The sequence below is a fragment of the Salmo salar genome, chromosome 01, assembly GCF_965601325.2.
Source record: "Salmo salar chromosome 01, fSalSal1, whole genome shotgun sequence".
Taxonomy (NCBI): domain Eukaryota; kingdom Metazoa; phylum Chordata; class Actinopteri; order Salmoniformes; family Salmonidae; genus Salmo; species Salmo salar.
Window position 1 is genome coordinate 35,745,685 of NC_138291.1, and position 18,891 is coordinate 35,764,575.

Consider the following 18,891-nt stretch of genomic DNA (forward strand, 5'->3'; position numbering starts at 1 on the left):
GACATTGAGAGTGTGTGGGGAAATGTTTGAGTGTGTGTGTATACAGTCGTGGCCAAAAGTTTTGAGAATGACACAAATATTAATTTTCAGAAACTCTGCTGCCTCAGTTTGTATTATGGCAATTTGCATATACTCCAGAATGTTATGAAGAGTGATCAGATGAATTGCAATTAATTGCAAAGTCCCTCTTTGCCATTCAAATGAACTGAATCCCCAAAAAACATTTCCACTGCATTTCAGCCCTGCCACAAAAGGTCCAGCTGACATCATGTCAGTGATTCTCTCGTTAACACAGGTGTGAGTGTTGACGAGGACAAGGCTGGAGATCACTCTGTCATGCTGATTGAGTTCGAATAACAGACTGGAAGCTTTAAAAGGAGGGTGGTGCTTAGAATCATTGTTCTTCCTCTGTCAACCATGGTTACCTGCAAGGAAACACATGCTGTCATCATTGCTTTGCACAAAAAGGGCTTCACAGGCAAGGATATTACTGCCAGTAAGATTGCACCTAAATCAACCATTTATCGGATCATCAAGAACTTCAAGGAGAGCGGTTCAATTGTAGTGAAGAAGGCTTCAGGGCGCCGAAGAAAGTCCAGCAAGCGCCTAGACCGTCTCCTAAAGTTGATTCAGCTGCGGGATCGGGGCACCACCAGTACAGAGCTTGCTCAGGAATGGCAGCAGGCAGGTGGGAGTGCATCTGCATGCACAGTGAGGCGAAGACTTTTGGAGGATGGCCTGGTGTCAAGAAGGGCAGCAAAGAAGCCACTTCTCTCCAGGAAAAACATCAGGGACAGACTGATATTCTGCAAAAGGTACAGGGATTGGACTGCTGAAGACGGGGGTAAAGTCATTTTCTCTGATGAATCCCCTTTCCGATTGTTTGGGGCATCTGGAAAAAAGCTTGTCCGGAGAAAACAAGGTGAGCGCTACCATCAGTCCTGTGTCATGCCAACAGTAAAGCATCTTGAGACCATTCATGTGTGGGGTTACTTCTCAGCCAAGTGAGTGGGTTCCCTCACAATTTTGCCTAAGGACACAGCCATGAATAAAGAATGGTACCAACACATCCTCCGAGAGCAACTTCTCCCAACCATCCAGGAACAGTTTGGTGACGAGCAATGCCTTTTCCAGCATGATGGAGCACCTTGCCATAAGGCAAAGGTGATAACTAAGTGAACAAAACATCAATATTTTGGGTCCATGGCCAGGAAACTCTTCAGACCTTAATCCCATTGAGAACTTGTGGTCAATCCTCAAAAGGCGGGTACGCAAACAAAAACCCACAAATTCTGACAAACTCCAAGCATTGATTGTGCAAGAATGGGCTGCCATCAGTCAGGATGTGACCCAGAAGTTAATTGACAGCATGCCATGGCGTATTGCAGAGGTCTTGAAAAAGAAGGGTCAACACTGCAAATATTGACTCTTCGCATCAACTTCATGTAATTGTCAATAAAAGCCTTTGACACTTATGAAATGCTTGTAATTATACTTCAGTATTCCATAGTAACATCTGACAAAAATATCTAAAGACACTGAAGCAGCAAACTTTGTGGAAATGAATATTTGTGTCATTCTCAAAACTTTTGGCCACGACTGTAGACAGACAGATACAGTAAAGTATGTGTATATTATTGTCGATAACTATGTGTCGGCTTTGCTGTGCCTTGCTTGACAATGTGATGTATAGGAAGCCCACTTCATCAAGTGCTTGTACAGCATGAGAACTTCAAGGCCACTGACTATAGTTATTGAAAAGAGCTCTGTGTTGTCTGTGAAATACATATGGTTCAAGGTCTGAGAACACAATGTACATGTGACTCATCACTATCTAAACATCTAGCACTAAAAATACAGCAGGAAGTACATTCCTTCATCACAACACTGCATGTGTACATAAAATATTTGGCCATGGATGCACAGGCGAGAATCAAAGAAAGGATTTGGTGCTTTTGCCTTATGTCTGTTATCATGATATATACTACTGTATTCTTTTTTAAATGGAAGATGTAGAATCATAACTTCTCTTCCAAAATTCTGTAATAATTCATGAGGGCATTGCCTAACTCAAACATTCTTGGAAACCTATTGACATCAGTGCATGATTTATGTGGAAATTTGAGTTATGAAGCATTGCACACATTCTGTATCTCAAATTAGAATTTGGCCTCATGAGAGTTGTACAAGTCGGCTGAAACACCAAACCCAACACCAAAGCAATGCTAAAAGAAAACTGTTGAAGTTACAGCCCCATAGCATCTGAAGTCCCTGTGATTTTGTATGAGGATAGCTCTGGTTCCCTGTGGTGGCACCTGATAGTTATTTTAGCAGGGGTCCCTGCCTGCATATAGGAGGAGGCAGCATTAGCTGGCATTGAAGGTACCTACACTGAACAAAAATATAAACTCAACATGCAACAATTTCAAAGATTGTACTGAGTTACAGTTCACATAAGGAAGTCAGTCAATTGAAATACATTCATTAGGCCCTAATCTATGGATTTCACATGACTGGGAATACAGATATGCATATGTTGGTCACAGATACCTTAAAAAAAATCATCTGAAAATCAGTCAGTATCTGGTGTGACTACCACTTGCCTCATGCGGCGCGACACATTTCCTTCGCATAGAGTTAATAAGGCTGTTGATTGTGGCCTGTGGAATGTTGTCCCACTCCTCTTCAATGGCTCTGCGAAGTTTCTGGATATTGGCAGGAACGGGAACACACTGTCGACACGTCGATCCAGAGCATCCCAAACATGCTCAATGGGTGACATGTCTGGTAAGTATATAGGCCATTTAAGAACTGGGACATTTTTGGGGCCGTGCATTATCATGGAACATGAGGTGATGGCGACGGTTGAATGACACGACAAGGGGCCTCAGGATCTCGTCACAGTATCTCTGTGCATTAAAATTGCAATAGATAAAATGCAATTGTGTTTGTTGTCCGTAGGTTATGCCTGCTCATACCATAACCCCACTGCCACCATTGGGCACTCTGTGCACAATGTTGACATCAGCAAACCGATTGCCCACAGGACACCATTCACGCTGTCTGCCAAAGGCCCACTACAGTTGAAACCGGGATTCATCCGTGAAGAGTACACTGCTCCAGCGAGCCAGTGGCCATCGAAGCTGAGCATTTGCCCACTGAAGTCGATTACGACGCCGAACTGCAGTCAGGTCAAGATCCTGGTGAGGACAACGAGCACGCAGATGAGCTTCCCTGAGACGGTTTCTTCTGTTGTGCAAACCCACAGTTTCATCAGCATTCCGGGTGGCTGGTCTCAGACGATCCCACAGGTGAAGAAGCCGGATGTTGGAAGTGGACTATGGTAGAGAGGCGGCTTATGGCCGCTTATGTAACAGCTCTGGTGGACATTCCTGCAGTCAACATGCCAATTCCATGCTCCTTCAAAACTGTTGCATTGTGTTATGTGACAAAACTGCACATTTTATTGTCCCCAGCACAACGTGCACATGTGTAATGATCATGCTGTTTAAAGATGCACTATGCAGAAATCCCTCTGTCATATTCTGGTTGCTAAAACTCAAATAGTTTGCCTAATTTTAGTTTATGTGACAAAATAAGATAGTACAATGATTCTCTACACTATACTATCTAAACCACTGTGAAATATATTTTCCATAACCAAAAATATTGTTGTTTCAGCTGTTTGAAACTGGTGTACAAAACCGAAAGTAAAACATGTAAAAACAAAACTGAAGAACGGGAATCACAGAGATCTAACGCTTCTTAGACTTGCTTTCAAGTAGAATGATAGATCTATAACTCACATTTCTAGGTGAAAGTTACATATTGCCACATTAATCAGCTTCTTGATATACCACACCTGTCAGGTGGCTAGATCATTTTGGCAATGGAGAAACGCTCACTAACAGGGATGTAAACAAATTTGAGCAAAACATTTTATAGAAATAAGCTTGTTGTGCATATGGCTAATTTCTGGGATGTTTTATTTCAGCTCATGAAACATGGGACCAACACTACATGTTGTGTTGATATTTTTGTTCAGTGTATTAATTACTCAAGAGGAAAGACATTTCAAACGCTTAAAGGCCCAATGCAGCCATCTTTATCTCAATTTCAAATCATTTCTGGGTAAAAAGTAAGTACCTTACTGTAATTGTTTTCAAATTAATTGTAAAAAATAAACAAAAATAGCTTCTTAGCAATGAGCAATTTCTCAAGCAAGAGTTTTGTTAGGACTGGTTCAGAGTGGTCTAAGTGGAAAACTAGCTCTTATTAGCAAAGAGGTTAAGAACTCTCTTTCTAATTGGTCTATCAACTAATTTACTGCCTGGTGATTTCACCAGGTAGGCCAAAACTCCATCCCACCTTAACAGGCTAAAATTGCAGGCGGTCTTTTCAAACAGCTCTTACACTAAAAGGGCATTACCATAATTTTTACAATTTCACAGTATTATTCCAACCTCATTGTGTGGAAATATATATAAAACACAGGAAAATCACATTTTTGACTGCACTGGGCAACACTTTTAAATGTACAGTATGTTGAGTAGGAGAGGGGAATTAAATAACTGTCTTTGTGAGACAAAATGATGCAACATTAAAGCAAAAATAAGAATGTTTTTTTGCCTTTAGGAAAATAATATGTAATTTTCATGGATTTAGCTACAGAAGCTGCTGTGCTCTTCCTGTCCTGAGGCTTTGTGTGTGATTCGCTCGCTTAGGTTTCTAACCTAACTTTTATATCTTCTTTAGTCCTGCCAGACAACCCTAACCCTTTCATCTCTACTTCTGGCCCTAAACGATATCCACTATCCAGGCTTGGAAGTTATATGGCAGTTTGTCCCTTGAGGACAGACTGCCAGTTGATGGCAGACCTGGGTTCAAATACTATTTGAAATTGTTCCAATACTTTTAGCATTTGCTCTAGTGTGCCTGGAGTGCCAGGTGGTTGCCATTTTGTGACTATTCTATTGGTTCCATTTATGCCAGGCAATCTCAATAAAACCCAGATAAAGTATTTGAAATTATTTTTAATAGTATTTGAACCCAAGTCTGTTCGAGGGACTTCAGGGACAAAGAGGAGGAACGTGATAAGGAGGAGGCAGTGGAGGAAAAGGTACACATTTCTGCTTGTCTTCACTCACCACAGACAATAATCTGTGTTTTCAACAAATTGAATCCAGCCTTCACTGGCCCTATTTGTGGGAGCATCAGAAATACACTGGGGCACAAAATCAGCCTTGGCGGCAGTCACATCCATCTTTGGGCAAAGGTGTTAAAGGGTTGTCTCCCCATTGAGTGTCGGGATCTTATTTGAGCTGGTGAGCATGTCATGGCCTGTGGCGTCATTCAATTAAATGTCTTCATTTCTCTCTAAGTGTTATCGCACAGTGTTATTCCCAAAATCACATTATAGTGATTGGAAAGTGGAAACAATATTTTATTGCATTGAAATCTACTCATAAATCAGTCAATTGAATGACTGGAGGGTGTAAGAGAAAAGGAGGCATCTGGGATTGATTTAGGTTGGGTGGTTCACGTCCCCTCTGCGCCTACAGATGTAGGATCTTAATTTGATCACCCTGTTGCAGGAGAACTTTTCTGCAATGCAGGAAATTAAACGCTTGTAGTGTATTTGAGGTTTAAAAAGGCTTCTGAAGTTTGTAATTTCCACTTTGAAATATCAGACTTAACGTTCCCTTACAAAAATGTCCATTAATTATAATCCACATAATAATTCACATTTCCTGTTGCTGCAGGATTATCAATCTGAGATGGTGGAGTATTTGAGAGTGGTTTAATTTCCACAGCCCCATCCCTCATCTTACCAAACAAAGTAGCAGGGTCAGGCTATTAAAATGACAGATTGTGTCTTTGAGTTTTAGATGGATTTTTAGATGGATGGATGTCATTGCCAGTGGTTGAAAGACAGAACATTTGAGACATATAGAAAAGAGAAAAGCAGTTTAGTTCCACTATCAGTAGATGCCTGCAAATGTGAAGTGACACCTATGTTCTGAGCACAACACTAATGAGGAGAGTCATTGTTACAGTACATGCTCCAGGTGCACTCTGGGAACAGTAGTGTTTATCATGTGCTAATGATGTTTGACAAATCTTTATCACTGAAAATACTGAAATGTCAGTTTCAGTAATGGTGGTTATTGTCTTCCCTTTTTTAATAGGTATTGGTAGCACTATGGTGTACCATTTATGTGAAGTGCACCTTTAAACACGGTCAGAAAGTCCCAAGTGGATGCCTGTCTAACAGGAAGCCCTTGAGAATGGACCTCCGTGGAACTGCAGCTCATCTCATTCTGTAAATATCCAGCAGCAGAAATGGCTAACATCACTAAGTAAAAATGGAAACTATGCACGTCACCTTAGACGAGGGTGTGAGCTAAGCAAAAATATGATTATGATTCTTCCTCCCCAGCCCTCATGCTACTGTATAGCATGCATGTAGCTTGTATAGATAAGCTAGAGGGGAATGCTGAACAGCAACAGAACACACCAAAAATAAAGAACATTCTATCCTCTTGTTAGAATCTCTGTTGTATGGACTTCCTGTTTTTTTTGTCACTCAGAATTATGTAATGTTGTTTTTAACGCACTAAATTATTTGGCATAAGTCTGACAAGCAGGCAGCTTCACTAACGTTCAGATCTGCTTCTGCGAGCCAAGCGAAAACTTTCCATGCGTGAACTGTAAAAACAAGAGGAAGAGGATGTGTCCTAGTTCCTCTAAAGTTTTGAACCTTCTTCTTGACAGAAGACAGAAGGTTCAAGACATTTCTATGTAGAAAGAATCCAATTTCATTTGGCCATATTACCGTTTGAAAAACAAGGGAGCCAGCCAGAGCCAGCCATATTGCACGGCACACATTGAGTATTTGTTTTTCTAGCATTGTAACACGACTCTGGTCTTATCTCAGTGACATTTAATTTCACATCAACATTTGATCAACACCGCTGTTGGGCATCAATGGAGGGACTTTAATTTAGATTTGAAAAGCACTGATGCAATGAATCTTGTTTTGACCGCAGTCTAATTTTGATTAATAATCTTCAGATGAGTTCATAACCAAGATTACCTAGTAATTTTGCCATACAGCCTCATTCGGTTATGATCATTACTTAACCATTCCTATAATTGCACTCATTGTCATCTGGTGAATTTTGACTATTACTCCTTGAGAGCATGAACATTAATAAAATGACCACCAAGAGCCACTCAAACAATGTGACAATGGTGTACTGTGACACCATGGTGTGCGAGGAAGTCCATGCCTGGGATTCATGGCGTACTTTTTAAGAACAGTGTCACTTCAAAGTTATTCACAGCTATAGCTTTGCCATTTGGGGTCAGATGATGGCTTTGTGTTGAGTGACAGACACCTCAAGAAGACCCTATTGTGTAAGCCCGCTGAGGGTAGGGGTAGGTGGTGCTAGCAACGCCAGGGTCGTGGGTTCGATTCCCACTGGGGACACATACACTAAAATGTTATGCACTCATTATATTTCTTTGTATAAAAGTGTTTTCTAAATAGTATATTATGTTAGCATTACACAATTTGTAGCCTTTTATTTGCATAATGCCCCCTGGTAGACCTGGGAGCTATTCCTATGAGACAGACCATTCAGACTCTAAACAACTAGTGCACGTAATCAATTACTTCCAATATGGTTAAAATCAAGGATAAGGTAGAACCTATTTTTTACCTCAATTTCCTCTATAATCGGCCCAATTGAATAGGAAGCTCTCCTTCCTTCCTCCTCTTGTTCCTTTAAACATTCTGTGAATGATGTATAAAGTAATTCATTGAGACATACATACATACATACATACATACATACATACATACATACATACATACATACATACATACATACATACATACATACATACATACATACATACATACATACACACATACGCATGAGCGATTATTATTCCATCTACATACTTCAAAAACCTTGTAAACGACTGACTACAAACACTTGTGTCTGGTAGTGTGATACTGTTGAAAATCAGATAATAATTATCACTGCAGTTGTTTATCTCTCACATGGCTGTCAAACTATAAGACAGCAAAATGATGTCGAAATAGAAATGAAAGATTGGATGTCAGACAGTCAGTGTGTTGTAAAGGATGAGAGCCTTGAGGCGGTATTTGGCCTGAAACTTGGAGCTGCCTGCCTGCCTGAGCGGTAATGTAACTTCTGTGTCAGAGAGCTCCTGAGTGCAGCTAATGTCCCCTGAAACCCAGACCATCCAACAGCACTAACTGGGGAACTGGAACAGAGAAAATACACAGCATCCACAGCAGGGCCATCATCCCCACTGGGACGACCCTGAAGCCCCAGAGCCTTCAGTCTCCTGGTGCTCTTTGTTCCACGTTATCCCATTAGCCAGGCACCGTTCTGAGGATCTGATGGAGGTGAGCTTGGGGTAAGCCACTTATACCCAGTGTGATTGTCCGAAGTGAGAGTGATCAGTGAGAATTCCTGGCTCTGGCTGATATGACCTGTTGGTTTTGAAATGTGATCGGATTCATTTGAACACCTGCCCGGCACTGCCTGGATATAAGTTTAGGGGCTAAAAGGCATTCATTTCATCTGACCCTTTGTGTAAAGGGAGAAGCTCTCCGACGGTAACAGTATCTGACTGAAGTGCCTCTGAGGTATGGCGGAGCAGAGCTCCTTTTGCTACACCAACAAAGGCCCGCACTCTGCCTGCGTCGTTGTGACACTCATCATCATTCATCATGAGTCATTACAGCCAACATTAGCTGTCATGAGGCATGACCCATTGTGTGCTCTGCCTCTGTGACACTGTGAACAGCAGCAGGCAAGTCAGCGCATGGTGACTACTAGGGCTCTGATGAGCCAGGTGAATATAGGGTCTATGGGGGACAGCTAAGGGAACATTAGGGTTTGGAGGTGGGGGTGACTATAGCTCTAATATGTTGGGGAAAGGCCCTGTGGGGAACATCTAAGGTTGGAGGTGGGGAGTGTGCGTGCGGGTGGGGCGAAGGTCATGCTCTGTAGTGGTGGTGTAACTGGCGTTCCATGCTTTGATCTGGTTCAACTCTCCAGGAGACCTTTGCTGCTTTTTGTTCCACAGGCCTTGCATTAGACATTACCCGCCTGAGAGACTACTTACTGGCCAAACATTTCAGACTCTCATCAACATGTTTTCATTAATGGCCACCCCTGTTGAAACCCGACTCCTTGTGTGTCTCTCTGTGGCGTCCTCTAAGGCTCTGTTTGTGTCTACAGTAAGGCTGCATATAGGGCTAAATAATGTCAGGGGTTGTCTATCTCCATGCAGATATTGTCATATATTGGAAAAGCTTTCATATCTTTGAGCAGTACGCTATGAATCTCATTTGATTCATTTGGTTCAATTCAGTCTGAGTAGCCCTTTACACTAACAACCTGTATACGGGTTGAAAATGGCAGATTTGGTCACTGATAAGCACCTAAATTGGAATGTAGTGGCTGTACAGTTACATGCTATCCATGACGTTAGACCTCATGGTTTCCGCTTTACAGCTTTGTATGGGATTCAAATGACAGACGCTCAACGCGTGAGCACCAAGCGCAACATGCCCTCATCCCGCCTTCTAATTGGGCTATTTTTGCAAATGCTTTGTTGTCTGAAAGAGGGGAATGCTATAAATCAAGACGACTCGATGTGTTCTGAAAGATGAGACGCTGATGTCATACATGCAAACCACAAACCTGGTCCAAATGTGTACTTTACATTTCCATATTATAAAACTCATGTAATTTACAGTGTCAACGTTTATGATCACTATGTTTGATGTACAGTTACAAGAATGACATAGCTTCCTACCCTGGGTTGATCTGAACAAAAAAAGCCTCTTTGTCGTATTGTGAAGAAAATTTGCAACGGAACACGCACCTGAATGCCCTCATGAATCCATACTTAGCTTACCAAAATTACTATATGTTTCTCTGAAGTGACTTACCGTAAGATCATATTTTATAACTTAGCTAGTCATGTTGGCAGTAAAAGCTTTAAAATTATGCCCACCTGACCCAGATTGCGATTAAAGAGGATTCTCCGGTACTATTGCATACTTTTTAGCCAGTAGATCTGAAAGTAGTGCTCACGTGCCAAAAGTGGTCCTCGAAAATTGCGTACTAGGTCACATATGTACAGATATGTGCACCACGTCATTGCTCTTTTTATTTCTGCTGCGTGTTTGCTAGCTGTCACTCAAATGACAAGGGGCTGAAACTCGAATTGCTAGGGGGCTGGCCCACATGGGGAAAATGTAGGGGAAAATGGCGCCGCACAGGTTCCAGAAAACAGTCGCTTTCAAACTAGGGATTTAGTGGCTAGTTGAGGTAAGATAGTAATTCTGCCTAAAGATTACACATGTATGAACTACAAAATGACACATCCAGCACAAAAGCGGGAGGTTTAGAAAATACTTACTAGTCGACAAAGTTCCTGAGGATGTCTTTAATAATGGATAGTTTTTATATTGAGTAAACAAAAACAGTAATTGTGTGATGGTGGGGATGTAGGGCTGTGTTCCAAACGAACAAATACAAGTGTGCTTGCTTCAGTTCCTTAAAAACCTCTTAAGGATTAGCCCCTTTTTTTCAATTTTCCCCTAAAGTGACATACCCAAATCTAATTGCCTGTAGCTCAGGCCCTGAAGCAAGGATATGCATATTCTTGGTACCATTTGAAAGGAAACACTTTGAGGTTTATGGAAATGTGAAAGGAATGTAGTAGAATATAACATAATAGATCTGGTAAAACATAATACAAAGACAAAAAAACATTATTTTGTATTTTTTTGTACCATCATCTTTGAAATGCAAGAGAAAGGCCATAATGTATTATTCCAGCCCAGGTGGAATTTAGATTTTGGCCACTAGATGGCATCAGTGTGTGTGCAACGTTTTAGACTGATCTAATTAACCATTGCATTTCTGTTCAAAATGTTGTATCAAGACTGCACAAATGTGCCTAATTTATGCTTGTGCTTAGGAACTAAAAGCAGAGCTGCGAAGTCTGTTGGCGCCATCTTTGAAAACAATGAAAAGAAATGTCTTCGAAAAATAGAGGCCAGTTGGGAGGAGGCAAGATCAGGTGGGACCATTCTAGCCAATGAGAGGGCAAATACGCATGTGAACAACAGGCACAACGTAATAATTCATAAAAACTAAAATTACCTTTTTGGTTTTCAAAAAAGGTTAAGCATAATGTCAGTAGTGTGGTTAAGGTTAGGTTTAAAATCATATTTTAAGGAGATAAATTGTAGAAATAGGAGGGGTTTATTACTTTGTGGCTATGGTAACTCGTGACGACCAGATACAACTTCAATATAAAGTGTTTTTTTCTCAAAGTTGCCGGGATGTTTTGTGTCCTACTTATATCAGTACACTCGTAACAACCTAATCATTGCGAAACTTCTATTCGATCAAATAAGTCACACATAGCAAATTATCCATTCAATTAGATTTTTACCAAATTTGACACTCTCTCATTGACCTCCACACAAAACCTCCTTGCCAAAAAAACACCACCTGCTGGAGAAGACAGATTTTGGGCCCAGTTATTGCTCTCGCTTTGCAGAATCCTATTTTCTCTGCCTCAGCTGAGCGGCTTCCACAGGCAGGAGCACAACTGACCGCTCGGCCTGTCCGCCTGGATAGAATTTCGCCCCCGCCTAGGCTTCACTGAAAATGAATGGGTAACCCCGTCCACGGCACAGTCTGTCAGCGCCTTTAGAATGAGACATACTGTAACAGATATCACATGGACTTTAAAAGCATTCATTATATTAATCCGTTTTCCTCTCCACTGGGATTCTATCAGTTGAGACTGCTGAGGGGAGGACGGCCCATAATAATGGCTGGAATGGAGACAATGGAATGGTATTAAACACATGTAAACCACGTCTTTGATGTGGTTGATACCACTCCATTGACTCCATTCCAGACATTATTATGAGCCCTCCTTCCCTCAGCAGCCTCCAATGGATTCAATGGCTTCGGTTCAAACTTTGGTTTAAACTCATAAAAGACACACCCTCGTCCACTTACCCTCCTTATGCCCTTGGGGGAATCCCCATCACCATCTTGGAGGGCGGTTCAAATGATTAGCCAAGCAAGGTAAGCCCCTCAGCCCTCATTTCAGTCAAATTTGCGAGTGTACAATTATGTTCACTTCGGGCCTGAAACTCCACAAAATTCAATTCGCGATGATTGTTCATCCGCTGAGAAAAGTCAGCCAAAACTTAAAAACAACATCAATGGAGAAGTCAACATACAAGTGTAAGTGAAAACGAATGCAAATAAGTTACAAATTGTGCTACTAATGCACATGACGGCACAAACATGTCTCGTAAAAAGACGTGGAAATTGTAGAAATAAAAAAATGTCCTTAGGAAGTTCCAGCTAGGCAGGCTAACGTTAGTTAGCTAATTCATTTGCTAGCTATCATACAGTAGGCGTATATTAATAATTATATAGTTAATATAAGTAGACATGCAATCATAATTGGCTGTAGTGCATATAAAGCACCCACAAGCTACCGGTGGCTGAAAACACAATCATCGCAGGATGAACGAGTGACAAATTTCCGGGCATGGGCGGTCCATTTAAAAATCATTATTTCCTTCCTCGCCCCTTGCCCTGCAAGTGTATACTCGTCAAACATCATGATACGTCATCAGAAGTGGCCACTTAATTTGAGGGTCGAGGGGATAGGGTGTGTCTTTTAATTGTTTGGACTGCAGCCTATAAAGGTGGAAGGGACTGGGGATTGAAGCTTGAAGAAAATACAAAAATATTATTGATCTAGACTGCAAATTGACCGCAAGAAGCCTAAACAGATGCAGTATAATGTTTGCATAAACCATAATGATTTCAAACCTTGCTTACATTTGTACACAGATTTCTTAAATAAAAATCACTTGGAGCTAATTTCCTGCTGTTTTTACAGTCTTTTACGTCCAACAATGAAACAAACAAAAAATATTTAATTTAAAACTTGGGGTCTAAATAAAACCACCGACGGGCCAAATTCGGCCCGAGGGCCGTCAGTTGGGTAACACTGACGTTGGCATTTTACCACGAATTCCGACATGGCCACAAAGGATAATAGCACAGAGTTTCTAAACCGAGGCGCAACATCGCGAGACTTCCGGGAAAGCTTGTGAAACAGACCAAACAGACCAGGCCGGGGATTGGGGTTTGAGATGTCAATAAGAGACGTGAAAAATGATTCCTTAGTTGTACATTTTCACGAAATCCAAAGCACAGCCTACATTCGCGTCAATGTCTTAAGTAGGTGAACATTGTATTACTCCAACCTCGTAAAAGTGACAAACTGTTAGGTTTTAATTTTCGTCTAAAACTACTTTATATCGAAGGAGTTACTTTGATTTGACGGCCTGCACACGCGCAGTTAGGCGCGAGACAAACGTTATAAGCGATGACGTTTTTCTGCGCATGAGTTTAGCTTGCCAACATCGCCATGGCATTGCCTACAAGTGTGATCGGGATTTCTATTGGATAATCAGTTTATTCCTATCTTCATACTGTACTGCATTTGATAATAGGCGACACCTGTGATTCCAGGTATTAGCAGACAGTGCATGTCCTATTCGTTCGGGGCGATGTAAAATAAACGGTGCTGACGCGTAAATTGAGTTGCATAGCAGACATTCCATTGAAAAACCAACAAGCCTCAGCGGAAAGAGGGGCTGGCACTGCGTCCAAAAACAGCACGAAACCCGTTAGCATTACCCCAAAGAAATGGAAAACCGACATCCTGCAAACACATTAACCAGCTCGCTTGCTCAATCAGGCTCTTATTCCAAACCCCCACCAGACCAGCAGCATGGACAGACATGTTTATGCAGCTACAAGTTATGTAGCTCCACTTTTGACTGTAGAAATGAAAACAGCTTGAAAAGCCACAAAGTCACTTTTCAAATAAGAATAACTTCCTGTATGTAGGCTACAGCTACACAATAATAATCTATTCATCATTATTATTAGCCAGTCTAACATTATTAGGCCTATTGTATAATAGGTTAACTAGCAGCCTAATAGAGCAAACATTGCCCATTGCTATTATTTTCAACTCATTTGAATGCCTTCTATATGATGCACTGTAGACTAGACTATACATCTTTGTACAATGGACATGTGTTTTGTTTGAACTTTTATGCAGAGCATAAGCCCTATTCGTTATGGTGAAACAGTGTAAATAGAATACAAACCTTCACAGACTCCGACTTCATACTGCGTGATGGATCCACCGTTCAGCGGTGGTCTGATCACGCACCGGAGCCCCCGGTCACAAGTCCCGTACAGACCGTAGACACCGCCGCAGCTCTCGTTTTTCTGTTTGGCGCAGACGGAGCAGCAGCCGCAGATACCGAGCACCACGGCGCCAGAGCAATGCTTTGGCTCCTCGCATTTAGATTCATCACACGGCAGACATAAAAGAGCCCGGTTGCTCTTCCAAATCATGGATATTAAAATGCATCTCGTTATAAAGTACATCCTGGCAGAGGCCATGGGAGAAAAAATAATAATATATATCCACAACCCGCCCGCGGACCCCCAAATCACCAGTCCGGCGAGGTAGAAAATACCAGCTAAGCTATGCAATGCGAAGAACACTACACAGTTCTTCTAAAAGGCTCAAAGTTCCGGTAAACAGTCTAGATTTATGCTGTATGTTGTTATATGTTCCGATAGATAAACTTTTGTCCTGGTTCTTGTAAACCAGAAAGAAAACGATCCGTTAAAATGCGCTTGAAACGACAATTACCCCACACTGTACATAGAGTGCATGGTTTCTGTGTTCCGCGCTGTAGTCGTGAGTTTGATTTTGTTTTAGAAATTGAAACTTTCTTCACTGTTCTTATGTCTCATTGCCTGAGTCACTCCGTCTCGCTCTCAGAAAGCAAGGGAATTCTGTAACTGCAACAGAACGGCTCTATAATATATGTTCCCTCTCGTAGAAGCGCAATCCTCTGGTCGCCTTTCTATCCGAGATTCGCTTTACTAGCCTAATTGAAATAAACTGTTTCTTGCTATCGCATATTCAGTGTGTGTGTGTGTGTCGCTCTCTCTCTCTCATGTTTATCATCATCCAGTGCAACTCTCCGCCTGCTGCTGCGCCCCCTGTTCAATCAGACCCTCACCGTGACCTCATAACGGAACCACTCCCATCGTGCATTACTTTGCTCCATTGGATCGTTCATTCCAGATATGGAACGCAGAGCAAATGTTGGCACACAAAGCGCTCAGAGGGTCGTCACTAGTTACCACAGCCACAAACCACGCCCATTTTTACAATTTATCTTCTAAAAATCTGTCTTTAAACCTAACACTAACCTTATACACTGATCCAAAACACACTGCTAACTGTATGCCTAACCCTAACCATAAATGTATACCAAAACACACATTTCTGTTTTTATGAATTACTACGATATAGTCTAGTACATTTTGACTTTGTGGCTTTGGTAACTAGTGACAACCCTCGCAGAGAGAGTCAGTGATACGCGGGCTGGGAATGTAGTTTAGATGCAGGGCAGGTGTAGAATGTAGTCCCCGCATGGCCTCGGAAACACTGCAGTTTACACTGTAAATCAGTCTTGCTTCGCATGGGAAGAGAAGATGTTGGACCAGGAGAGACCGCATGGAAGAGAAGATGTTGGACCAGGAGAGACTAGATGGTGAATATATATCTGCGTATTAGGGCACTGTAACTATACACAACAAGTCGTCACTGACATCTAGTCTAAATAGTGGACTAGCCTATCAACTATAGTCCGTTTTGGCAAGGCAATGACATGTTTATTACAACTATGTAATAATAGCTGTGCCTAGTCATTTCATATGTAGGCTCTATTCATAATGTAAGCTATTCATAATAACTAAATATGTAACTTAACTAGGTTATAAGACATTATAAAAGGTTAGTAATACGTTTAGAACACAATGTTAATGATAACTGATATGCCAAACCCAAATATTAATCTTGAAATACAGAACTAAATCTTGCTTGCACAGGGCAAATTATCCAAATATAGGCTACCCAATAGTTTTTTTTTATTCTCAACATCAATCAATGAAAAGGCAAAGGTGTGTTTGATTCTATTATAAATGCCTTTTGAGATGAATTGATAGGGTATTTGTAATAAACTTTAGGGGATGTGGGAAATTAAAAAGTAAATACTAATTAGCTATGGAGCCAGATCAGTGTATAGCAATGTCATTTTCATTAATAACATGGTTGATAGGCACAATTCACATTATGAAGGCTCAAAGTCATTATTCTGTTAAGGTCTAGGGATGGATTGGGTTGATTCCCCCACACTTTAAATTGACATGGCAAGGTCACGTGAAAGTGGTCGTTTATTGTTTAACCATTAGGCTAAGGATTCCTTCCCTTATATGATAATGATGGAATGATGAATGTCTTCTCTAATTATCATTATATAAAAACATTAAGTAATTAAAACATGATTTGTTGGAAGACAAAATCATCAGATTCACTTTGGTCATTGTGTGGTAAAGAAGAAAGCATTTTGTGTTAGCCAACCACTCCGCACGTTGAGTGTATTAGTATGAATCTTGTACTGGAGGCAGCACTGAGCGATTTACACTTAATGGTAGATGGGTAAAAAAAGCAGACATTGAATACCCCTTTAAGCATGGAGAAGATATCAATTACAATGTGGATGTTGTATCAAAACATGCAACCTCTACAAAGATACAGCCATCCTTCCTAACTCAGTTGTCGGAGAGGAAGGAAACCGCTCAGGGATTTCACCATGAGCCCAATAGAGAGAAATAGTAATGCCTTCTTTTTGTAGGCACTAACTCCGCCATGGTTCGTTGGACAAATCCTATGGGGAAATGAATGGCGTTTCTGTAGGGATTTTGGATAAATGCCCAAAAATGTTCTGTGGTAAACACAGGCTTAGGATATCTTATATGTTTTGTTCTTTGAGATCATTTTCATCAGCGAACGTTTCAAGCATATACACTACCAGTTAATCAACACTATGAAATAACACAAATGGAATCATGTAGAATGTTAAACAAATCAAAATATACTAAAAATATAGATTCTTCAAAGTAGCCACCCTTTGCCTTGATGACAGCTTTGAACACTCTTGGCATTCTCTCAACCAGCTTCACCAGTCTTGAAGGAGTTCCCACATATGCTGAGCACTTGTTGGCTGCTTTTCCTTCACTCTGGTTCCAACTCATCCCAAACCATCTCAATTGGGTTGAGGTCAGGTGATTGTGGAGGCCATGTCATCTGATGCAGGACTCCATCACTCTCCTTCTTGGTCAAATAGCCTTTACACAGCCTGGAGGTGTGTTGGGTCATTGTCCTGTTGAAAAATAAATGATAATCCCACTAAGTGCAAACCAGATGGCATGGCGTATTGTTGCAGAATGCTGTGATAGCCATGCTGGCTAAGTGTGCCTTGAATAAAAAAAAAAATCACTGACAGTGTCACCAGCAAAGCACCCACACACCATCACACCTCCTCCTCCATGCGTCACGGTGGGAACCACACTTGCGGAGATCATCCGTTCAACTACTCTGCGTCTCACAAAGACACGGCGGTTGGAACCAAAAATCTCACATTTTGACTCATCAGACCAAAGGACAGATTTCCACCGGTCTAATGTCCATTGCTTGTGTTTCTTTGCCCAAGCAAGTATCTTCTTATTATTGGTGTCATTTAGTAGGGGTTTCTTTGCAGCAATTCGACCATGAAGGCCTGATTCACGCGGTCTGCTCTGAACAGTTGATGTTGAGATGTGTCTGTTACTTGAATTCTGTGAAGCATTTATTTGGGCTGCAATTTCTGAGGCTGGTAACTCTAATGAAGTTATCCTCTGCAGCAGAGGTAACTCTGGGTCTTCCTTTCCTGTGGCGGTCCTCATGAGAGCCAGTTTCATCATAGCGCTTGATGTTTTTTTGTGACTGCACTTGAAGAAACTTTCACATTGACTGACCTTCATGTCTTAAACTAATGATGCACTGTCATTTCTCTTCACTTATTTGAGCTTTATCTTGCCATAATATGGACTTGGTCTTTTACCAAATAGGGCTATATTTTGAATACCACCCCTACCTTGTCACAACACAACTGATTGGCTCAAACGCATTAAGAAGGAAAGAAATTCCACAAATGAACTTTTTTGGTTATTACGTGATTCCATATGTGTTATTTCATAGTTTTGATGTCTTCACTATTATTTGACAATGTAGAAAATAGTAGAAATAAATAGTAGAAATGAAGAAAAACCCTTAAATGAGTAGGTGTGTCCAAACTTTTGACTGGTACTGTATGTATTTAAAAAAAGCACAAAAAGTACATAAAGGCTCCATAATTCATAAAGGTCTGTTAACTGACTGATATTATCTCATAGAACAAAACATATAAGATCTCCTAAGCCTGTTTTAACCTCAGACCTTATTTTTGGAGTTTATCCCAAAACCCTATTCTTTCCCCATTATTAACTTTCCACATAGGGATGGCTCAATGAACCAGAGTTAACTCATTTCTGGGTTTGAGGACTAAAATATGGCAAGCTCTATGGCTGTGATAGGAGAAAACTGAGGATAAATCAACAACATTGTAGTTACTCCAAAAAACTAACCTAACTGACAGAGTGAAAAGAAGGAAGCCTGTACAGAATTAAAATATTCCAATACATGCATCCTGTTTGAAATAACGCACTGAAGTAAAACTGCAAAACATGTGGCAAATAAATTAACTTTATATCCTGAATATAAAGAGTTATGTTAGGGGCAAAACCAACTCAACACATCACTGAGTACCACTAT

General features: G+C 41.0%; 1 protein-coding gene across 2 annotated transcripts in view; it reads right to left on the bottom strand.

The window, feature by feature from the left end:
• LOC106601300 (cysteine-rich motor neuron 1 protein) overlaps positions 1-15,235 on the bottom strand; it is a 128,466-nt gene extending 113,231 nt beyond the window's left edge. For both annotated transcript variants that reach the window (XM_014193406.3, XM_014193409.3), the window contains exon 1: positions 14,282-15,235. In XM_014193406.3, the coding sequence (XP_014048881.1) occupies positions 14,282-14,582 (301 nt within the window). In that variant the 5' untranslated portion in view covers positions 14,583-15,235. The remainder of the gene's footprint in view (positions 1-14,281) is intronic.
• Positions 15,236-18,891: the final 3,656 nt, after the last annotated feature.